General features: G+C 34.0%; 1 protein-coding gene and 5 non-coding genes across 7 annotated transcripts in view; 3 read left to right on the forward strand and 3 right to left on the reverse strand.

Moving 5' to 3' along the window:
* The window catches only part of LOC127881080 (uncharacterized), a 35,578-nt gene extending 26,221 nt beyond the window's left edge, over positions 1-9,357 (reverse strand). For both annotated transcript variants that reach the window (XM_052428704.1, XM_052428705.1), the window contains exon 1: positions 9,005-9,357. In XM_052428704.1, coding sequence (XP_052284664.1) covers positions 9,005-9,307 — 303 coding nt within the window. In that variant the 5' untranslated portion in view covers positions 9,308-9,357. The remainder of the gene's footprint in view (positions 1-9,004) is intronic.
* Positions 9,358-17,524: 8,167 nt separating this feature from the next.
* Positions 17,525-17,630, forward strand: LOC127832820 (U6 spliceosomal RNA). Its single transcript, XR_008027170.1, has one exon. It is a non-coding gene; the product is annotated as a U6 spliceosomal RNA (small nuclear RNA).
* Positions 17,631-17,702: 72 nt separating this feature from the next.
* Positions 17,703-17,819, reverse strand: LOC127832734 (U5 spliceosomal RNA). The gene has a single exon (XR_008027093.1). It is a non-coding gene; the product is annotated as a U5 spliceosomal RNA (small nuclear RNA).
* Positions 17,820-18,794: 975 nt separating this feature from the next.
* LOC127832847 (U6 spliceosomal RNA) lies at positions 18,795-18,904 on the forward strand. Its single transcript, XR_008027195.1, has one exon. It is a non-coding gene; the product is annotated as a U6 spliceosomal RNA (small nuclear RNA).
* A 3,866-nt stretch (positions 18,905-22,770) lies between these two features.
* On the reverse strand, positions 22,771-22,887 carry LOC127832745 (U5 spliceosomal RNA). Its single transcript, XR_008027104.1, has one exon. It is a non-coding gene; the product is annotated as a U5 spliceosomal RNA (small nuclear RNA).
* A 976-nt stretch (positions 22,888-23,863) lies between these two features.
* LOC127832848 (U6 spliceosomal RNA) lies at positions 23,864-23,973 on the forward strand. Its single transcript, XR_008027196.1, has one exon. It is a non-coding gene; the product is annotated as a U6 spliceosomal RNA (small nuclear RNA).
* The last annotated feature ends 1,480 nt before the right edge of the window (positions 23,974-25,453 follow it).

The raw sequence follows: 25,453 nt of genomic DNA on the forward strand, positions 1-25,453 counted from the left end.
TTAGGTAGGTTATTTAAAAACTTAGAGTTTAAAGAAGGGTCAACAGGTTCATCAGTATACAAATTTTCATAAAATGAATGAAAAGTTTTTAAAATATCATGTGATGATTTCTTGTCCATACCATCATCTATTATATGGGTTATAGTTTTATTAATACCATTTTGAAATTCTTTATCATGAAAATAATTTGAAGCATTTTCATTGCTATTCAGCATATTAATTTTGCTTCTTATGTAGGAACCATCATATATTTTATTTTGTAAATTTTCAAGTTGATTTTTTATATTAATTTTTTCTTCAATATCTTGTGAATTATGGTAAGTTTTAATTAATAGTTGTATTTCTTTGTATGCATTAGATTTCTTTGATTTAGAGTAATCAATACAAAATTCTTTTATTTTATTTTTAATTCCATCCCACCAATCTAAAGTAATATCTTCCGTTCTACTTATTATTTTAAAATAAAACTCAAAGGCTGAAATAAATTCATCATCATTTAAAATTGAATTATTTAATTTCCAATAGGAATTTCCAATAGAAATGGTTTCATTAGAGTTGTTTAAATTAATAATTACATTTACAAAATCATGGTCTGAATAAATGCAAGGTTTAATGGAAGACTCAATACAATTACCAATTAATAAATTCGACACATAAATCCTATCTAGTCTACAACTTATTAATTCTTTTTTAATAGATATTCTACTCCATGTTGTAGTGGTTTGTTTAGGATACAAATGTCTAAAGACATCTTTTAATTTATATTTATCAATTATATGTTTGAAAACAGCACAGCCAATAGGAAGTCTATCAGTATCTCCCCCTGATTTATCTAACTTAGGATTCAGAACAAAATTGAAATCTCCAATAACAACTAGATGATAAGAACTAACCAAATATTTCTTAATGGAGGAAAAATAATTATTTCTATCTCCAGGGGCATTTGGAGCATAAATATTACATACCCTGAAATTTGTGTTTACAAACTCAACATCTGCATATATAAAACGACCATCATAATCCGTTTGAAAACTATGGCAAATAATATTTTTATCAGTAATAATAGTACAAACACCACATGACTTATTTCCATTTGAAAAACTCCAAATATATTTATAATCTTTGGAGATAAAATTTTCTACATCTTTGGCTTTGGAGTAAATGTCTATATGTGTTTCCTGTATACATAAAATGGCAGGCTTATTTTGCAAAATGTAATCTTTAATATACTGCTGTTTCTTTCTGGATCTAAATCCATTTATGTTAATGCTATGTATTATTAAAGACATTCTTGTAAGTTTTGAAATAATCTAAAAATAATTACTTGCACAATGAACGACACCAACGTTTTAAAAACGTTAGTTATTTTTAGAACACAATCCATTACACCGAAACATACAGGACAGACATTACATGAGCTAGAAATAATCGAGGAAAGTGCATGTACAATTAAAGATGGCTGCGCCCACAAAATAAACGTTATCGGGCATTTAATTCTATTGGAGCAGTGATAATAAACTTTAGCATACGGATAGAAGTGAATCGATAAAGATTTATAGCGAACATTCAGACTACGTGCAAATAAGCAGTCGATAGAAAAATAAAAGCGGGGCGGGATACACGAGCATTGGCAGCTAAGAAATAAAGCAGACGAAATATACTTGTTAGATAAATCGAGACCGTAAGACAACATAGTCTGAAAATGGTTTAAACAAAATGTGTACGAGAAAAACACATATTTGTGATTTAAATGGAGAGAAATAATATTGGAAAAACACAAATAAACCATAGCAGACGATAAAAAGTATATCGATAGTAATTTAAAGCATGAAAACAAGCAGTCGACAAATAAATCAAAACGAAGCGGGTTATTCAAGTGTAGAAAATGTACACTCAACAGTGACGGAGTGTATCGACGGTTTAAAACATCTCCAACATGATTTAAACACAATATGCATTTGTAAGATAACATGTATTTAAAAGGGGAGATAATTGTACACTTATTAATAAATGTGTACCCACGAAACATGTATTTATACAAACTGATGTCTAGATATGTATCAAATTTTACGGGGATAGTGCAATTTAATACATATACAGTGTATTTATATATACAGATTTTTAAATGTTTTAACATTATTACGGGAAAAGTGCAATGTAATATATAAACACTAAAATAATCAAGTGTGCATATGTATACATGCAGACTGTACAACAAAACTACACAGTCCACACCTACACACATGCTATATTGAATACCGTATAAAATACATGCCAATAAAACAGTAAACACTGTGCAATATATATTCAATATATTCATAAAATGAACTATGTTTTTATTCATGCCATATTTATAAATTTTTACCATGAGAATGAAATATACAAGACCCCATAAAATGGGTTGTTTGGGGGTTATGCAGTATTCAATATCCATAATACTAGCGTGTCGTTTACAGTTCATGGTGTTGTAGTTATCAAAATCATTATGCTAAATCGAAGTCCGTTATTGAAAAAGAGGTATGAAACTAGTACGTATGTGGGGACTGCGCATCCAGGATTCCATCTAAAATGGAATCCTGGGTGAGCATCTCTGAGGTATCCAATCCAATGTCCCCGGGTGGCTCACGGCCACTTGCCACCTTATTCCGGGGCATCGGAGTGAACTCATCCAGGTCTTCAACCTTTCTTTTGGAGCTGGCCATACTCACCTCCATTTGTGAAGGCTCAGCAGGCTGTTCTTCATCATTGTCAACCACGGTTGTAGGAGCTGCTTGTGGTACCTTCTCTTTTGGTTGCTGAGATTTCCTTGGACGACGCTTAGCCTGTTGCCAATTCTCGTCTTGTGTGACCACTGTCTGCTCTTGGACATTATCAGTAGCTGATCCTGGTTTCTCGACAGACTTCACGGGTGGCACGTCCTTGGAGACTTCAACTGTCTTCTTCTGCTTCAATCTGTCAGCGTATGTCCCTGATGATTGATCGGTGTCCTTGTAACCTTTATCTGGGCACATTCCCCTGACATGCCCTAATTCTAAACACCTTAGACATAGTGGGGGACGTCCTCTCATTGTCACCAAGGCCTTCGACCCACACTGAAATTTGAGCAAGTGAGGTATGGAAGCCTTTTGTGAGTCTGAAACCTCCATAGTGACAAGGCGAGTACCAGACTGACACTTAAAACCACCTAGTTCATACATTTCATTTTCAATGGTTAAAACTGTTCCATAATTAGAAAAGAGTTCCTTCAAAACAATCTTCTTAGTACAAATGGGCATCCAGTGTACTCTCACTTGTACCACCTGTCTGCCATGTAAAGTAATGTCATAAGACACATCTCGGTATTTAATATGACCATTTGAACTTGTACAAAAAGCTTTGCACTTATCTTCGTCATCAAAAACCACATCGTAATGGCCGCTCCCAGGGGGACCAGACGCAATGGCCACGATGTCCTCGCTGGTCCAGCCTTTCTCCTGGAGGATATTGACGACATGCACCATAGCAGATCCACGTCTTCCCTGGAAGCGGACCATCCTACTCGCGATATCCGAGTCCACCGTTCGCTCATCCAAAGCGCCAAACACATCAGACATGATTTCAATCTCTTTCAAAAATACTTTTATCTCGCAAGACCCCAGAGCAGAAAAATACGTTTACGGTATTCTCTGCACCAGGTAAGTTTCAATAAAGACTCGAAAGATTTATTTTTTTTTCTTTTTCATAAAATTTATTATCACATACCTTGGGGTGTAAGGCGCCCCAAGTATCCGCTTAAAAGACTTAAATTGATTTATACAAAACAAGGTGACTTTTTGTTAAACTTTAACATAAGTGAAGAATGAAGAACACAACTTATTAAATAATTATTAATGTCACAGTCTTTTCCGTCTGCACGTTTGAATCATTATTTTAAATTATTCCAGTCTTTTCACGTCTGCACGTACATATATATGTAATGAAATGAATAAATAGATATAGAGGAATAGTAACGATTTTTAACAAATACACAGTCACCAACCTAAATGTTGCGGATCTTAATTAGTTAATAAAGAGGTTATATGAAATATTAATATAAATGATAAATATTCACACTTCCTTAAAAAACAAAAAACAACAAACAAGAACAGAAAGTAGTATACTGAAGTACACTTGTAAACTCAAATACAAAAAAAGGTGTCTTCAGCGACCCGCCCCAAGTCATGCTCGGCAATCCCCGTGACGGTCCGCCAAAAACTTTTGAAAATGTCTACAGCTGTACCAGATGATGGGGCTGGAGCACGTGAGAGCCTTCGGTACCACTACTCACCCGCCCCAGCCCCATCATCTAGCTAAGCCTGAAAAAAGTGTGAAACACAAAATGTGTACCATTACCAATAATTTTGAATAAACCTCTTTACTCAAGGAAAGATTAGTCAAGTATCCTATGACCTACATGATTGAAAATGTGTTAATGGTATGTCGAAATACATAGTGATGAAAAATGAGTGAAAATGGAATTCAATGAGTGAAATGGGATGAGCCCAATACTGGGTTACATAATATATGGACAAATGATTGAAATGACTCATAGGAATACTGATGATAAAAGAGATGATACCATAATACAATGAACAATATACAAGTAACAATTCACATTCACTAAACACAAGATAATCACTGTCGCATTGCCTCTCTGATCCAGGATGGCAACCCGAGTAACAGCCAATAACGGCCCCGCAGCCGCCATCCTGAAATCAGAGAGAAAACACAAACAGCAGAACGAAAATAAAGTATAAATATTAAATATTTGCATTATAGAAATTTTATATAATTTTTGTAATCCAAATCTGCATGAAATACTACTGTATCATTAGTGGTATGACATAATCCATCCCAATATAAATAAAAGAAATCATTTGATAAACGATGAAAATCTAGTACAATTCTAAACTTAATTCTATTAAGAAACTTCACAATTAAGTCTAAGGGAGACAACACAAATTTTTCATGCTTTACCAAATTCCTAATCTTCCAAATTATATGCCGTGATTCCGACAAAAATACCAAATACACATATTTTAACTCAGCATCTGAATTTTATACATCAAAGAATTGAAAGCATTTAGATGAAATAGAAATGTTTTCAATAGTCAGAATGTCCATTAAAAATAGAATAGTTTTATTCAAAGGAGTGATCATTGAACATTCTAAAAATAAATGTTGAAATGTTTCATCACTTATACAAAAAGTACATTTTTTACTTGCTTTATTGAATTTTTTATCATATAAATATTTGTTAACATACAACACTGAATGTACTAATTTAAAACACGTATTTCTACAGTCAGGATCAACTGCTGAAGAAAAAATATTTTTAAATACATTTTTGAAATTAATTAAAGGAAATTCCTTTATACATTTAGGGTTATATTCATTATTAGGAGTAATTAAATAAGCATATATTTGTTTAACATTCCAATGTGTAAAATTATCACTTTTTATATCTTTTACAAACTTTGTAAACATGTTTAAACATTCCAAATAAAATGATGGTACAAATTCGCTATGGGGTTCATTATTAGTGAACAAAGAAGGATTAAATTTCCTTAACTGCATTCCAATCCAGTATCTCGCAAAATAAGTCCAAGGATGTTTACAATCATTTAATAATTTAAATAAGTGTGATAAATAAAAAGCGCTAATTTTTTGCTGTATATTAGGAATACGAAGACCACCTTCCTTTAAATCTAAATATAATGTTTTCCGAGCAATTGGCTCATAAACACTTCCCCAAATAAATTTAAAACAACTTTTTTGTATCATGTTAATGTAATGACTAGGGATTGTTTGACATTGAACAAAATATAAGACTTTAGAAACTACATATGTATTTAAAACTGAACTTTTACCTTTAACAGATTTACATTTATAATACCACAAATTTAATGTATTTGAGAAATTAATATATGTTGCATTTAAAATATCATCATCAGTTAATTCGTAGCCAAATTTATATCCCAATAATTTAACATTTTTCACCCATGATATACCAAATGGATGATCTGACCTAGTCTTCCATTTACCTAAAAACATTCCACAACTTTTATTATAATTTATTTTAGAACCTGAAACTTTCTGATAATCGGAAACATGACGAAAGAAATGAAACATAGATCTGTCATCTGTAAAAAGAGAAGTATTATCATCTGCATATAAAGACATTTTAACATGAAATTTATTACCTGGTGTATGTATTCCATTTATATTCTCATCATCTTGAATTAATTTTGCAAAAGGTTCTAAACATATGACATATAAAAGAGGCGATAAAGAGCATCCTTGACGAACTGATCTAAATAAGGAAAATGGGTCAGAAATATGACCATTGACAATTACGGATGACTTTATATCTTTATATAGTACTTTAATCCATTTAATAAAGGTATCAGAAAAGCCAAATGCAGAAAGTGTAGTATATAAGTAGCACCATGAGACCCTATCAAAAGCCTTCTCCTGGTCGAGACATATAAAACAAGCACTCATATTTTTTTGCTCAACATAATCTATTATATTTCTAATTAAATGAACATTATCAAATATTGAACGACCTGGGATTGAACAGGTTTGTGAAATACCAATTATTGATTCTAATACTTTGCCTAATCTATTTGCTAATATTTTAGATAAAATTTTTCTATCTATGTTTAGAAGTGATATAGGTCTATAATTTTTTGTTGATGTTTTATTATTGTTATCTTTACATAATAATGTTATATAAGAAAGTTTTTGTGAATCTGACATGTATCCTAAATCAAAGCATGTATTATATAAATGTAACAAAATATTCCCAAATAAATGGAAAAATTTCAAGTAAATAAAAGAAGTTAATCCATCACTTCCTGGACTTTTAGTATGATCCATATTTTTTAAGGCTAATTCAATTTCCTCTAAAGATATAGGGCTGCTTAACATATTATTATCATCATTTGATACTTGAGGTAAGTTATTTAAAAATTTATCATTTAAGGATGTATCTACTTGTTCTTCTGTATATAATTCTTTATAAAAAGTTTTAAAAGAATTTAAAATGTCATTAGTAGATTTCTTATCTACTCCAGCATCAATTATATGATGTATAATTTTGTTATTACCATTTTCAAATTCCTTATTATGATAAAATGTACTTGAGTTTTCATTATTATTTAAAACATGTACTTTACTTCTTATATATGCACCTTTATATAAATTGTCTTGAAGTTTATTTAATTTATCTTTGATATCTAATTTTTCAGAAATATCAATACATTGTTTATATTGTTTAACTAATTGTTTAATGTTATCAAAATATTTTTTATTTTTTGATTTGCTATAATCAATACAAAATTCTTTAATTTGTATTTTTAAATTATCCCACCACTCTAAAGTTATATCTTCTGTTCTACTAATAATTTTAAAATAAAACTCAAAAGCAGAAACAAAGTCTTCATCTTCAAAAATTGAATTGTTTAATTTCCAATATGATTCACCAATGTTTATGCTATTAGTTGTATTATCATTATTATCTAAATTTATTGTAAGGCTAACAAAATCATGATCTGAAAATGGACATGGAATAATATCTACGTTTTTACAGTTTTCAATAAGCGACTTGTCAATATAAATTCTGTCTAAACGACATGCAATAGATTCTGTTAAACATTTTCTGCTCCAAGTTGTTATTACTTTATCTGGATTAAGATATCTATAAATATCTGTTATTTTAAAGGTATCAATGATTTGTTTGAAAACATTACAACCTTTTATTACATCAATTGATGAACCTCCTATTTTATCTAAATCTGTATTTATAATGAAGTTAAAATCTCCTAAAATTATTAATTTGTTTGATGATACTAAATAATGTTTTATTGATTCAAAGAATTCATTTCTGTCTCCAGGCTTATTCGGTGCATAAATATTACAGATTTTTAAAGATTCATTTAAGTATTGTACATCTAACGAAATAAATCGACCATCAAAATCAAGTTGAAATTTAGAACATTTAATATTCGTATCCGTGACGATATTACAACATCCGCAAGAAAGATTATTAGAAAAATTCCAAATGTAAAAGTATTCATTAGATATTAAAGTTTCTATTTGTTTAGACATTTTATAATTATCAATATGAGTTTCTTGTATGCATAAAATATTGTATGCTGCGCCCACAAAATAAACGTTATCGGGCATTTAATTCTATTGGAGCAGTGATAATAAACTTTAGCATACGGATAGAAGTGAATCGATAAAGATTTATAGCGAACATTCAGACTACGTGCAAATAAGCAGTCGATAGAAAAATAAAAGCGGGGCGGGATACACGAGCATTGGCAGCTAAGAAATAAAGCAGACGAAATATATTTGTGAGATAAATCGAGACCGTAAGACAACATAGTCTGAAACTGGTTTAAACAAAATGTGTACGAGAAAAACATGTTTATAGAAGGAGAGATAATCCCACACATATTAACAAATGTGTACACAAAAAGACTGGATAGAACTGAAACATGTTCAAACATGTATATATTCATGTAGAGTTTTACAATATTTAAACATTTTATGGCAAAAGTGCAATATAATATATATATATTTACATAAATGTATTTATGCTTACATATTTTTAGACCTTTAACACTTCTGGGAATAGTGCAATTAACTATATGAATAACTGCATAGATGTAGAAAGAGGAATAAGCCATTTCGAAGTCCATAAAGCATGCGGTTTGTTTCCAGGCCATTTTTAATATAAAGCAATCCGTTGTGCAACAATCAAGTCCATTTATGAGTCCAATCAATACAAACACTACATTCTATGGGGGGACTGAGTCGCCAACATACCATCATAGATGGAATCTTGAGATAGCATGTCAGACATATCTATCCCCCCACTCTCAACTTGTTCGACCCCACTAACTACCCTGTTACGGGGCATTGGGGTAAATTCCTCCTCTGTCTCTAATTTCCGTTTTGAAGTACCCTCACTTACTTCCATTTCCTTGGTCTCAACCACTGGCATTTCTGAAGTGACTGGAGACGGCGTCTGGTCACCGGGAGGAGAAGTAGCAGGGGCCGCGTCCTGCGTCTCGGGGGCCTTCTTCGCCTTCTTCCCATTCCGGACCACATCCGTCCACGTCGATACAGAACCTGTATCCTCAACAGGCTTCGCCACCTCCGAGGCCTGTTTTCCAACTGAAAGAGAGACTGTCGGCCTGATGACCTTGCCGGGACAGTCCCTCCCCACGTGCCCGAGCTGCATGCACCTCAAGCACAAAGGAGGCCGTCCCCGCATTGTCAACAGGGCCTTGTTGCCACATTCAACATTAACCACATGTGGTATTTTGTTCTTTGATTGCTGCGACATTTCAACAGTTACAATTCGCACTCCCGAAAATGTCACACAATCTTGGACAGTTAGTTTTTCAAGCTCAATCTTCAACACTTTACCAAACTGAGAGAAAAAATCTTCCAGAATCTTATTTCCTATGAAAATGGGCAGCCAATGTACTCTAATGTGCACTACTTGGCTCCCATACGACTCAAATTTGTATCTTAGTTTCTGAAAAACCGTTTCATCCGATTTCATACTAGCAAGAAAGGAAGTCAACTTACCTGGCTCTGTGAAGACCACGTCATATGCCATCGAACCCGGTAGGTTACTGGAGACCGCATCAACATCATTCTCCGTGACCCCGAGACTCCTTATCAAATTGATAATGTTCACAAGAGAAGATCCACGTTGGCCCTGTATTTTGACAGTCCTCTGTAGAATCCTATCGCAAATTTCATTTCCATCCAGCGGTCTAAAATTGCTACTAATCACTGCCATTTTTACTACTCAAAATCGCTCGTTTATGAAAAAACGACCAACGGATCACTAAAGCCACGATTTTTTTTTTTTTTTCTTTTTCATAAAATTTATTAAATCTTACCCTGGGGTGTAAAGCGCCCCAGGTACCCGCTAAAAGAACTCTAAATACAAATATACAAAATTAGGCGACTATTTAAATACTTGTTTAACATGTATTGAATATACCATTTATTAAACAGTCTTTTATACTACGTCTGCACGCTTATAATGATATTATATTTCAAAACCAGTCTTTCATTGCGTCTGCACGCATAATTGCTTTTAACATTTTAATACTATTTAGAATACTATTGAAGCAATTAAATAATACAAATTATAAGTCGCCTCCCTTAAATGAGCGGGTCTTAATTAGTATGTAATAAAGAGATTTTTCAAGTATTTTTAAATTAAGAAATATAAAAATGTGTCACACACCTAAGTGAGAATGTATATAAGAAAAATAGTAATACTGTTATTACAAGAAATTAAACAAACAAAAATCGTCTGCTGTGTGCTCTCTCAGTTCATGCACGGGCACTCACCGCGAAAGCTCGCAACAAACTTCAAAAATAAATACAAGTCTACAGCTGCACCGGGAGATAGAGCTAAGGCGCGTCTATAGCCTTCGGTACCACCACCAACCCGCCTCAGCTCCACCTCCCAGATAAGCTTGAAAAAAGTGTGACAATAAATATAAATTATTTTTTGAAAGAAAACAGACAATCTCTTTACTTGAGGAAATATTAGTCAAGTATCCTATGACCTACATGATTGAAAATGTGTTAATGGTATGTCGAAATACATAGTGATGAAAAATGAATGATAATGGAATTCGATGAGTGGAATGAGATGAGCCCAATACTGGGTTACATAATATATGGAACAATGATTGAAATGACTCATAGGAATACTGATGATAAAAGAGATGATACAATAATACAATTAACAATATACAAGTGACAATTCACAACCACTTCACTAAACACAATATAACCACTGTCGCGTTGACTCTCTGATCTAGGATGGCAACCCGAGTAACAGCCAAAAACGGCCCCGCAGCCACCATCCTGAAATCAGAGAGAAAAAGCAAACAGCAGAAAACAAGTACAGTTATAAAAACTTTAAGTAATATTTGTATTCAAGTTCCTTATGATAGACTATGTTTTCATTAGTTGTGTGGCATAAGCCTCCCCAATATAAGTAAAAGAAATCATTTGATAAACGGTGGAAATCTAATAAAATTCTGAACTTAATTCTATTAAGAAACTTAACAATAAAGTCTAAGGGAGACAACACAAATTTTTCATGCTTTACCAAATTCCTACACTTCCAAATAATATGTCGTGATTCGGACAAGAATACTAAATACACATATTTTAATTCAGCATCTGAATTATGTACATCAAAGAATTGAAAGCATTTAGACGAAATAGAAACGTTTTCAATAGTCAGAATGTCCATTAAAAATAGAACAGTTTTATTCAAAGGAGTGATCATAGAACAGTCTAAAAATAAATGTTGAAATGTTTCATCACTTATACAAAAAGTACATTTTTTACTTGCTTTATTGAATTTTTTATCATATAAATATTTGTTAACATACAACACTGAATGTACTAATTTTAAACACGTATTTCTACAGTCAGGATCAACTGCTGAAGAAACAATATTTTTAAATACATTTTTGAAATTAATTAAAGGAAATTCCTTTATACATTTAGGGTTATATTCGTTATTAGGATTAATTAAAAAAGCATATATTTGTTTAACATTCCAATGTGTAAAATTATCACTTTTTATATCTTTTACAAACTTTGTAAATATGTTTAAACATTCCAAATAAAATGATGGTACAAATTCGCTATGGGGTTCATTATTAGTGAACAAAGAAGGATTAAATTCCCTTAACTGCATTCCAATCCAGTATCTCGCAAAATAAGTCCAAGGATGTTTACAATCATTTAATAATTTAAATAAGTGCGATAAATAAAAAGCGCTAATTTTTTGCTGTATATTAGGAATACGAAGACCACCTTCCTTTAAATCTAAATATAATGTTTTCCGAGCAATTGGCTCATAAACACTGCCCCAAATAAATTTAAAACAACTTTTTTGTATCATGTTAATATAATGACTAGGGATTGTTTGACATTGAACAAAATATAAGACTTTTGAGACTACATATGTATTTAAAACTGAACTTTTACCTTTAACAGATTTACATTTATTATACCACAAATTTAATGTATTCGAGAAATTAATGTATGTTGCATTAAAAATATCATCATCAGTTAATTCATAGCCAAATTTATAACCTAATAATTTAACATTTTTCACCCATGATATACCAAATGGATGATCTGACCTAGTCTTCCATTTACCTAAAAACATTCCACAACTTTTATTATAATTTATTTTAGAACCTGAAACTTTCTGATAATCGGAAACATGACGAAAGAAATGAAACATAGATCTGTCATCTGTAAAAAGAGAAGTATTATCATCTGCATATAAAGACATTTTAACATGAAATTTATTACCTGGTGTATGTATTCCATTTATATTCTCATCATCTTGAATTAATTTTGCAAAAGGTTCTAAACATATGACATATAAAAGAGGCGATAAAGAGCATCCTTGACGAACTGATCTAAATAAGGAAAATGGGTCAGAAATATGACCATTGACAATTACGGATGACTTTATATCTTTATATAGTACTTTAATCCATTTAATAAAGGTATCAGAAAAACCAAATGCAGAAAGTGTAGTATATAAGTAGGACCATGAGACCCTATCAAAAGCCTTCTCCTGGTCGAGACATATAAAACAAGCACTCATATTTTTTTGCTCAACATAATCTATTATGTTTCTAATTAAATGAACATTATCAAATATTGAACGACCTGGGATTGAACAGGTTTGTGAAATACCAATTATTGATTCTAATACTTTGCCTAATCTATTTGCTAATATTTTAGATAAAATTTTTCTATCTATGTTTAGAAGTGATATAGGTCTATAATTTTTTGTTGATGTTTTATTATTGTTATCTTTACATAATAATGTTATATAAGAAAGTTTTTGTGAATCTGACATGTATCCTAAATCAAAGCATGTATTATATAAATGTAACAAAATATTCCCAAATAAATGGAAAAATTTCAAGTAAATAAAAGAAGTTAACCCATCACTTCCTGGACTTTTAGTATGATCCATATTTTTTAAGGCTAATTCAATTTCCTCTAAAGATATAGGGCTGCTTAACATATTATTATCATCATTTGATACTTGAGGTAAATTATTTAAAAATTTATCATTTAAGGATGTATCTACTTGTTCTTCTGTATATAATTCTTTATAAAAAGTTTTAAAAGAATTTAAAATGTCATTAGTAGATTTCTTATCTACTCCACCATCAATAATATGGTGTATAATTTTGTTATTACCATTTTCAAATTCCTTGTTATGATAAAATGTACTTGAGTTTTCATTATTATTTAAAACATGTACTTTACTTCTTATATATGCACCTTTATATAAATTGTCTTGAAGTTTATTTAAATTATCTTTGATATCTAATTTTTCAGAAATATCAATACATTGTTTATATTGTTTAACTAATTGTTTAATGTTATCAAAATATTTTTTATTTTTTGATTTGCTATAATCAATACAAAATTCTTTAATTTGTATTTTTAAATTATCCCACCACTCTAAAGTTATATCTTCTGTTCTACTAATAATTTTAAAATAAAATTCAAAAGCAGAAACAAAGTCTTCATCTTCAAAAATTGAATTGTTTAATTTCCAATATGATTCACCAATGTTTATGCTATTAGTTGTATTATCATTATTATCTAAATTTATAGTAAGGCTAACAAAATCATGATCCGAAAATGGACATGGAATAATATCTACGTTTTTACATTTTTCAATAAGTGAATTTTCAATATAAATTCTGTCTAAACGACATGCAATAGATTCGGTTAAACATTTTCTACTCCAAGTTGTTATTACTTTATCTGGATTAAGATGTCTATAAATATCTGTTATTTTAAAGGTATCAATGATTTGTTTGAAAACATTACAACCTTTTATTACATCAATTGATGAACCTCCTATTTTATCTAAATCTGTATTTATAATGAAGTTAAAATCTCCTAAAATTATTAATTTGTTTGATGATACTAAATAATGTTTTATTGATTCAAAGAATTCATTTCTGTCCCCAGGCTTATTCGGTGCATAAATATTACAGACTCTTAAAGATTCATTTAAGTATTGTACATCTAACGAAATAAATCGACCATCAAAATCAAGTTGAAATTTAGAACATTTAATATTCGTATCTGTAACGATAATACAACATCCGCAAGAAAGATTATTAGAAAAATTCCAAATGTAAAAGTATTCATTAGATAATAAAGTTTCTATTTGTTTAGACATTTTATAATTATCAATATGAGTTTCTTGTATGCATAAAATTTGTATTTTATTAATTGATATATAATCTTTAATAAAGGTTTGTTTCTGTTTGGATCTTAATCCGTTTATATTTATTGTTTCTATTTTTAACGCCATGATTATTTATAACTGAGGTTGTCAGGTAAATTACTAAAAATAACTTTACAAAAGGACACGTTAGATATTTTTAGAACTGTTACAAGTGGACACACAATACACAAACTGAAAATATCATGTACCATAAAGAATGGCTGTGCAATTATCAACGGGTGTTGAGTATTGAAAATGTAAAAATACACACAAGCAGACGATAAGAACAGACATCTACTTAAAATAAAGCAGTCGACAGAAAAGACAACACGGGGCGAGTTACTCGAGGACAGAAAACATAGACGCTTGTACAAAAAAGATGGCTGCGCCCATGCACCAAAAGCTAACTGGCAATTTATATTGATTAAATAAACAGCAGACGATATCAGTGTAAATTTAAAGCGAATGTTTAAACTAGCAGAAAATAAACGGTAGATAGTAAATCTAACGTGATGCGGGTTATACCCATATTGGCAAATAATAAATACAACAGACGACGTATATTTGTGATTTAAATCGAGACACAAATAAACCATAGAAGACGATAAAAAGTGTATCGATAGTGATTTAAAGCAGTCGACAAATAAATCAAAACGGAGCGGTTTATTCAAGTGTAAAAAATGTACACTCAACAGTGACGGAGTGTATCGACGGCTTAAATCATGTCCAACATGATTTAAACACAATATGTATTTATAAGATAACATGTATTTGAAAGGGGAGATAATTTTACACTTATTAATAAATGTGTACAAAAGAAACATGTATTTATACAAACTGATGTCTAGATATTTATCAAATTTTACGGGGATAGTGCAATTTAATACATATACAATGTATTTATATATACAGATTTTTAAAAGTTTTAAAATTATTACGGGAAAAGTGCAATGTAATATATGAACACGAAAATAATGTTGTAAGCATATACTCGTACAATGGAAAGGGGAGATAATAGGAAAAAGTTCATGATGTTTTATAACAAAACACAATATGTATTCATGTAACCAGCACAGCCTAGCTATGCCGTTCACATGTATGCTAAGGTCATGTTCTACACAATTAAGCATAACACAATAGAAAGTACATAGACAATTAGTGATATTTATGTTTTTAAACATAATTTTAAGAACATATAGACCAGCACACAAGAAATACTTTAACAATGACATATATAAGTAGACTGCATACATGAATATGCATAAAAAGAAGTATGCTAACTCATAGTCCATTACACAAGCGTTTCGTTTCCAGTCCATTGTAAAAGTATGTGAAATCAGTAAGCAAAATCGTGTCCTTTAAGGGGTGAAAGTGGTTAGTCCGTTATTGTCACTTTGCATGAGGGGACTGCAAACCCAGGATACCATCCTGGATGGAATCCTGAGTAAACATCCCATCAAATGGGTCCTCGGGAGGGGGGGCAGGCCCACTCCTGGGCGCATTCCTGGGCATAGGTGTGGAAATATCATCCACATCTATGGACCTCTTAGTGCCCTGTATGTTGGTGTCCATCTCATGATGGGCACCATCATCCGTGACACCAACAACGTCAGTGAGTTTCTCACCTTGCGTGTCTCCCAAGGTTGTGCCTGTCTCTATCGGGGCGCCCTCGAAAACCGACCTCGTCTTGGCCTTTTTAGCATGTCCCTTGCCGTCTCCTGTCTGGGGGTTCACGGACTCCGTGGACTCCCCGGCTCGGTCCGGCCCGGAAGCTCCTCCTGAAGGGGTCTCCTCACCCACCACCTTTGATACCATTGGTGCAGCCTCTGTTGGGGTTTTCTTGAACGTTTTGCGCGAGACAACTTCCGCCCAGGAACCTCCCTGTGATCCATCAGTATCGCCCGAGGTATTCCTTGTGGTCTTGGGCTTGCTATTTTCCGGGCAGCTCCCTCTAATGTGCCCGAGATTCATACACCTCAAGCACAGTGGTTGCCGCCCTCTCACGGTCAAGAGGGCTTTCGCTCCGCATGCAAAATTCAATAGATGTGGGATTGAATTTTTTGCCTCTTCATCTATTTGCAGACGCACGACTCTAACCCCGGAAATGACGTGGAATCCATCCATATCCATGGTTTCATGTTTTATTGAAATGACAGTTCCGAATGTTCCGAACATTTCCTCAAGTACACGGTTGTCAATAAAAACAGGCAACCAGTGTACTCGTACATCCACTAACTGCTTTCCATAGGACTGGACAAAGTACTTCACTCCATCATGAGTTAATCCTCCTGAAGGTACATCTTCAATAAACTCCATCATTTTCGCCTTTTCCGTAAATACAACATCATAGGACAATGATCCTGGAGGTCCACTTGCTACAGCATCAATATGGTGTTCTGTGAAACCATTCGCACGCAACAGATTGATGACAGCAGCCATGGAAGCCCCGCGAGTTCCTTGCACTTTCAATGTCCTTTCCATCCATCCTTTGTTGATAGCGTTTCCGGTTAACGGACCAAACATTTTGGTGTAGTGTGCCATTTTGAAAGCAAAATACTTGTATCTAGCAAACGCAAGACCCCAGAGCAGAAAATGGCGTACCTTTTTTATTGCATAAATCGATTCCGCTTAGAATGGCCTTTAAGAAAAGGTATTGTTATGGGGTCTCTATGTGCAAAATGTTGCACTTATTTTCGCTTAAAGTTGTCGCGCTTTTACATTGAATTATACAGGGAAACTATTTAGTATATTATGACCGACCTTAATAGTGAAGCCATTGTAAACGCACAGCTATTGGCTGGAAAACGCTATTAATAGTGAAGCTATTGTATACGTACAGCTTTTGTTCGGAAAACACAATACGTCGTGGCTAAAAATAGACTGGTAAAGTTAGTACAGTGCGTCGCAATGTTTAACATTTACCATTCACAGCTGCGCTCTTCTGTTCCGTTGCACGCGATTGAAACGATGTCGGCATCTCATTCGCGTATCCTAGTACGCTGCGACCGTAGAAAGCGAATATACACTGCCGGCCGAAATACCTCTAGGTAAGTATCTGAGGCGGAACACACGCATACGGGCATTTTAGCGCGCATTTGAACCTGCAAAAGTGTGCATCAGATAGCAACACATATATACAGCATTATGGCAACGTCCTTTTTCGTACTGCTTCGGCAGTACATATACTAAAATTGGAACGATACAGAGAAGATTAGCATGGCCCCTGCGCAAGGATGACACGCAAATTCGTGAAGCGTTCCATATTTTTTAGAACAAACAATATATTTAGACTCGGGTGCCTAGCTGCCACCAAGGTTTATGTATTGACACATTATCGCATATCCTGAATTAACAGGACTTCAGAAATAAGTCTATAGACTCATTGAATGTTCCACTGCACGGAAATCTTTAGTAAAAGGCGAAAGATTTATGCGTGACTGTAGTGAAACCAGAGTTGTTAAAGAGGGAACGCCCGTGCATTGGTTGATGTACTGAACCTGTATATCAGCTCGCAGGTTACGCTCTGCAGTGTTCCGCTACGAACGCCAATCACGAGAGTTCCTATTAAGGTTACAGTATACTAAATAATCGTTTCATGTAGGGCTGTACTCTCTAAAAAAAATATCATAGTTGACAGGAAGGCATGCTTTACACTTTAAACTATCGTTCGGGTTTTATCTTTCGGAGATAATGGTAGGGCATGAATAGGTGTTCACTACTGAATCCCTGAAATATGATAAACTTGAAGACTATAGTAAAGCAGTGCACTGAAAAAGGTTACATGCCACTAAGAAACGGCCGAAAACAAAAGTTGCAAAAACAGTCGATTTTGATTCGTGTCAAGTTCTTGCTTGGTTTGAACATGGCGTACCTTTTTTATTGCATAAATCGATTCCGCTTAGAATGGCCTTTAAGAAAAGGTATTGTTATGGGGTCTCTATGTGCAAAATGTTGCACTTATTTTCGCTTAAAGTTGTCGCGCTTTTACATTGAATTCTACAGGGAAACTATTTAGTATATTATGACCGACCTTAATAGTGAAGCCATTGTAAACGCACAGCTATTGGCTGGAAAACGCTATTAATAGTGAAGCTATTGTACACGTACAGCTTTTGTTCGGAAAACACAATACGTCGTGGCTAAAAATAGACTGGTAAAATTAGTACAGTGCGTCGCAATGTTTAACATTTACCATTCACAGCTGCGCTCTTCTGTTCCGTTGCACGCGATTGAAACGATGTCGGCATCTCATTCGCGTATCCTAGTACGCTGCGACCGTAGAAAGCGAATATACACTGCCGGCCGAAATACCTCTAGGTAAGTATCTGAGGCGGAACACACGCATACGGGCATTTTAGCGCGCGTTTGAACCTGCAAAAGTGTGCATCAGATAGCAACACATATATACAGCATTATGGCAACGTCCTTTTTCGTACTGCTTCGGCAGTACATATACTAAAATTGGAACGATACAGAGAAGATTAGCATGGCCCCTGCGCAAAGGAAGGAGCGCAATCTTCTCCCCAGCCGTTCCAATTTAAAAAACGCAAATAAGGGGCCATAAAAAAACGCAGAAAATGCCCGAAAAAAAGGCGTTTGCGGGCCGTTGTCGACAGGGCCATTGAAAATCGCGTCGTAAAAACCGCTTATCGACAGGGCTTTTGTCGATTTTGCTTTTCAAGAAAAAAGGCGGGAAAAATGCCCTATTTTGCACACCGAGGTTCTTTGACGGCGTATAGAATCGGAACCACGGGGCCGATTTGGATGAAACTTGGCAATTTTATAGATTATGGTCCAAACAAGCTATAAAATGGACGCTTTTGTACCTGACTGAGTAAAACATTCATAATTGACAGCACAAAATGGGTCATTTTTTACAGAAAGTGTCAACTTTAAGTGGCATTTAAAATGAATTTTAGACCTCAGAGAGTTGCAATTTTTTTTATATTCTGCACACTTCGACTTGTTTTGCACAAACTTAAAAGCATTTATGCTTGGGATGCATATAAACCCTGTTATTTGAATGTCAAAGTCGACCAAAAATCACAATAAAGTCCCAAAAATGGCTTAACAGCAAAATCGGTACCACTGGGTCAAATCAGCTGAAACTTGGCAGTATTATAGATTATGGTCCAAACAAGCTACAAAATGAGCGCTTTTGGACCTGACTGCGTAAAACATTCATTATTAACAGCATAAAATGGGTCATTTTTTACAAACAATGTCAACTTTAAGTGGCATTTTAATGACTTTTAGACCTCAGAATTTATAATATTCTGCACACGTCGACTATTTTTTTGACAAATTTAGAAGCATTTATGCTTGGGATGTATATAAACCGTGTTATTCAATGTCAAAATTGGCCAAAAAATCACAATAAAGTCCCATAAATGGCTAAGCAGCAAAATTGGAACCACTGGGTCAAATCAGCTGAAACTTGGCAGTATTATAGATTATGGTCCAAACAAGCTAGAAAACGGGCGCTTTAGGACCTGACTGCGCAAAACATTCATAATTTACAGCATAAAATAGGTCATTTTTCACAAAACAATGTCAACTTTAAGTGGCATTTAAATTACTTTTAGACCTCAGAGAGTTGCAATTTTTTATATTCTGCACACTTCGACTATTTTCTTTTAACAAATTTAGAAGCATTTATGCTTGGGGTGTATATAAACCCTGTTATTCAATGTCATAGTTGGCCCAAAAATCACAATAAAGTCCCAAAAATGGCTAAGCAGCAATGCCCCTTTAACAGTATTCCTTATATTGAATTGTACTGTTTAAATATATAACTAAGTATATTTAATCATAATGGCTCAGTATTTCACACTTGATAGGCCACTGCTGGGGTTTGAACCCAGAACTCATCTCACATAATAGTATGAGTTTTTCAATTAAACTACAATGACTGTATCGTGTGAATTGGAGCCGAATCTGCTGAAACTTGGCCTTATTATAGATTATGGTACAGACAAGCTACAGAATGAGCCCTATTGGACCTGATTGCGTAAAACTTTGATAAAAGACAGCACAAATGGGTCATTTTCTACAAAAAAATGTCTTTAAGTGGCATTTATATGACTTTTAGACATTAGAGAGTTGCAAATACAGTCCCAAAAATGGCTAAGCAGCAATGCCCCTTTAACATTTATTACTTATATTTTATTGTATTGTTTAAATAGATCACTGTGCATAATTGATTTTAAATAGTTTGCATACTTTGACTTGTTGTTTACAAATTTAGAAACATTTATGCTTGGAATGTATATAAACTCTGTTATTCAATGTCAAAGTTGACCAAAAATCACAATAAAGTCCCAAAAATGTTTAAGCAGCAATGCCCCTTTAACACTATTACTTATATATAATTGTACTGTTTAAATAGATAACTTTGTTTATTTAATTTTTAATATTCTGCACAATACGACTAGTTTTTTTAAAATTTAGAAACATTTATGCTTTGGATGTATATATATCCTGATATTCAATGTCAAAATTGGCCAAAAATCACAAAATAGTCCCAAAAATGGCTAAGCAGCAATGCCCCTTTAACATTATTACTTATATTGAATTGTACTGTTTAAATAAATAAATGTGTTATATTAAATCATAATGGCTATGTATTTCACACTTGATAGGCCACTGCTGGGGCTTGAACCCAGAACTCATCTTACATAGTGAGATGTGTTTTTCAATTAAACTACAATGACTGTATCGTGTGAAGTGGAGCCAACATACACCCACATAAGTGAAAACAATCTTTATGTGCCCAAATAACAATAGATGAATGCATATTAGGCTTCAATGTTGCTTATACTTTGACTACTGGTTCATTAGATGCCATTTTTATTAATAAATATGCCAAATTTAATGAAATAGACTTGAAAATGTGTGTCGGCTGGTAGCAAATAAGAAAAAAATCAGCATTTCTATGTAGGGTGCTAACACAGTAAAATGGTATGTGCCCAAATCATAACAGATAAATGCATATTAGGCTTCAATGTTGCTTATACTATGACTACTGGTTCATATGATGCCATTTTAATTAATATATATGTCAACTAGGTACCAAATAAGAAAAAAATCAGCATTTGTATGTATGGTTTTCACACAGTTAAATTATTTGTGCCCAAATAATAACAGATAAATGCATATAAGGCTTCAATGTGGCTTATACTATGACAACTGGTTCATACGATGCCATTTTTATTAATATATATGCCAAATTTAATGAAATACACTTGAAAATATGTGTCGGCTGGTACCAAATATTAAACAAATAAGCAATTTTATGCAGGGTGAGTGCTTTTTACCTGTCGCAGTAACTGTAGCCTTGGATTTCAGCAGCTTCTGAACAACCGCCGCGGGGCTAAGGGAAGAAGCCACCAGTGATGCCGCCTAGACCTTCTTCGTCTGTGACAGCGCCATGTCCGCCTTCCTCGGCATCTCATGACCTTCCTGCTTGATGGCCACTCTGCCGTTCCGGAAGCCTTGCTGATAGGCCTTTATAAAGTGGAAATAAGAAGCGTTATAAAAACGAATAGATGCCCTTTAAACATAATTTGTAAACATTTGTGGATATTTTGCATGTCTGTCAAAGAATTTTTTTTCAACAAAGGGTTTTTATGTTATCATACAGCACATTTACGTTTGTAACATATAAGTAAACGAGTATTCTACTGATATCCACCTGGAAACAGTAGCTGACAACGGGTTCAGACGTTAAAAACATGTTTTTAATGGTTTGACATTTCAATGCAAACATTGGTGGGTGGGGTAAAATTGACAGCATCGGTTTTCTGCCGAAATACGCATGCAATAGAAAAATCAATGTACACGCATTCATTTTACACTAATCTGGTTCGATTAATACCAAAGAACACGCTGTACGAGTCGTAATAATAGAAAAACTTGTCCTGAAAAATATTTGGAATTTTCGTGTAAACAATCTCCCGCTTAGAAGTAGGTCATGCGTAATTTTCATATATTGACTATTGCGATGGCGATTTCTTACCTGATGCAGATATATCCCAATAAAAGGCACTGATTTAAATCGAAGTGTATGCAAAATAACGAATAAAAGACACTAAATACCGCTAAAATCACTCTATGAAATCCAAGATAGCGGCGCCCGTGAAACCAAGCGAATACGTCACGAGTCACGCGCCAAAAGCGTGCAGTTTCATTGGTCGAAAGTTGGATCAAACTTGGAACAAATGGAACCGTATCAGCCAATCAAGATGGAGCGTTGTTCCATGTTTTGGGGAGAAGATCACTCCGTCCCCTGCGCAAGGATGACACGCAAATTCGTGAAGCGTTCCATATTTTTTAGAACAAACAATATATTTAGACTCGGATGCCTAGCTGCCACCAAGCTTGGTTTATGTATTGACACATTATCGCATATCCTGAATTAACAGGACTTCAGAAATAAGTCTATAGACTCATTGAATGTTCCACTGCACGAAAATCTTTAGTAAAAGGCGAAAGATTTATGCGTGACTGTAGTGAAACCAGAGTTGTTAAAGAGGGAACGCCCGTGCATTGGTTGATGTACTGAACCTGTATATCAGCTCGCAGGTTACGCTCTGCAGTGTTCCGCTACGAACGCCAATCACGAGAGTTCCTATTAAGGTTACAGTATACTAAATAATCGTTTCATGTAGGGCTGTACTCTCTAAAAAAATATCATAGTTGACAGGAAGGCATGCTTTACACTTTAAACTATCGTTCGGGTTTTATCTTTCGGAGATAATGGTAGGGCATGAATAGGTGTTCACTACTGAATCCCTGAAATATGATAAACTTGAAGACTATAGTAAAGCAGTGCACTGAAAAAGGTTACATTCCACTAAGAAACGGCCGAAAACAAAAGTTGCAAAAACAGTCGATTTTGATTCGTGTCAAGTTCTTGCTTGGTTTGAACATGGCGTACCTTTTTTATTGCATAAATCGATTCCGCTTAGAATGGCCTTTAAGAAAAGATATTGTTATGGGGTCTCTATGTGCAAAATGTTGCACTTATTTTCGCTTAAAGTTGTCGCGCTTTTACATTGAATTCTACAGGGAAACTATTTAGTATATTATGACCGACCTTAATAGTGAAGCCATTGTAAACGCACAGCTATTGGCTGGAAAACGCTATTAATAGTGAAGCTATTGTATACGTACAGCTTTTGTTCGGAAAACACAATACGTCGTGGCTGAAAAAATAGACTGGTAAAATTAGTACAGTGCGTCGCAATGTTTAACATTTACCATTCACAGCTGCGCTCTTCTGTTCCGTTGCACGCGATTGAAACGATGTCGGCATCTCATTCGCGTATCCTAGTACGCTGCGACCGTAGAAAGCGAATATACACTGCCGGCCGAAATACCTCTAGGTAAGTATCTGAGGCGGAACACACGCATACGGGCATTTTAGCGCGCATTTGAACCTGCAAAAGTGTGCATCAGATAGCAACACATATATACAGCATTATGGCAACGTCCTTTTTCGTACTGCTTCGGCAGTACATATACTAAAATTGGAACGATACAGAGAAGATTAGCATGGCCCCTGCGCAAAGGAAGGAGCGCAATCTTCTCCCCAGCCGTTCCAATTTAAAAAAACGCAAATAAGGGGCCATAAAAAAACGCAGAAAACGCCCGAAAAAAAGGCGTTTGCGGGCCGTTGTCGACAGGGCCATTGAAAATCGCGTCGTAAAAACCGCTTATCGACAGGGCTTTTGTCGATTTTGCTTTTCAAGAAAAAAGGCGGGAAAAATGCCCTATTTTGCACACCGAGGTTCTTTGACGGCGTATAGAATCGGAACCACGGGGCCGATTTGGATGAAACTTGGCAATTTTATAGATTATGGTCCAAACAAGCTATAAAATGGACGCTTTTGTACCTGACTGAGTAAAACATTCATAATTGACAGCACAAAATGGGTCATTTTTTACAGAAAGTGTCAACTTTAAGTGGCATTTAAAATGACTTTTAGACCTCAGAGAGTTGCAATTTTTTTATATTCTGCACACTTCGACTTGTTTTGCACAAACTTAAAAGCATTTATGCTTGGGATGCATATAAACCCTGTTATTTGAATGTCAAAGTCGACCAAAAATCACAATAAAGTCCCAAAAATGGCTAAACAGCAAAATCGGTACCACTGGGTCAAATCAGCTGAAACTTGGCAGTATTATAGATTATGGTCCAAACAAGCTACAAAATGAGCGCTTTTGGACCTGACTGCGTAAAACATTCATTATTAACAGCATAAAATGGGTCATTTTTTACAAACAATGTCAACTTTAAGTGGCATTTTAATGACTTTTAGACCTCAGAATTTATAATATTCTGCACACGTCGACTATTTTTTTGACAAATTTAGAAGCATTTATGCTTGGGATGTATATAAACCGTGTTATTCAATGTCAAAATTGGCCAAAAAATCACAATAAAGTCCCATAAATGGCTAAGCAGCAAAATTGGAACCACTGGGTCAAATCAGCTGAAACTTGGCAGTATTATAGATTATGGTCCAAACAAGCTAGAAAACGGGCGCTTTAGGACCTGACTGCGCAAAACATTCATAATTTACAGCATAAAATAGGTCATTTTTCACAAAACAATGTCAACTTTAAGTGGCATTTAAATGACTTTTAGACCTCAGAGAGTTGCAATTTTTTATATTCTGCACACGTCGACTATTTTCTTTTAACAAATTTAGAAGCATTTATGCTTGGGGTGTATATAAACCCTGTTATTCAATGTCATAGTTGGCCCAAAATTCACAATAAAGTCCCAAAAATGGCTAAGCAGCAATGCCCCTTTAACAGTATTCCTTATATTGAATTGTACTGTTTAAATATATAACTAAGTATATTTAATCATAATGGCTCAGTATTTCACACTTGATAGGCCACTGCTGGGGTTTGAACCCAGAACTCATCTCACATAATAGGATGAGTTTTTCAATTAAACTACAATGACTGTATCGTGTGAATTGGAGCCGAATCTGCTGAAACTTGGCCTTATTATAGATTATGGTACAGACAAGCTACAGAATGAGCCCTATTGGACCTGATTGCGTAAAACTTTGA

This window comes from Dreissena polymorpha, chromosome 5 (genome assembly GCF_020536995.1).
Source record: "Dreissena polymorpha isolate Duluth1 chromosome 5, UMN_Dpol_1.0, whole genome shotgun sequence".
Lineage (NCBI taxonomy): Eukaryota > Metazoa > Mollusca > Bivalvia > Myida > Dreissenidae > Dreissena > Dreissena polymorpha.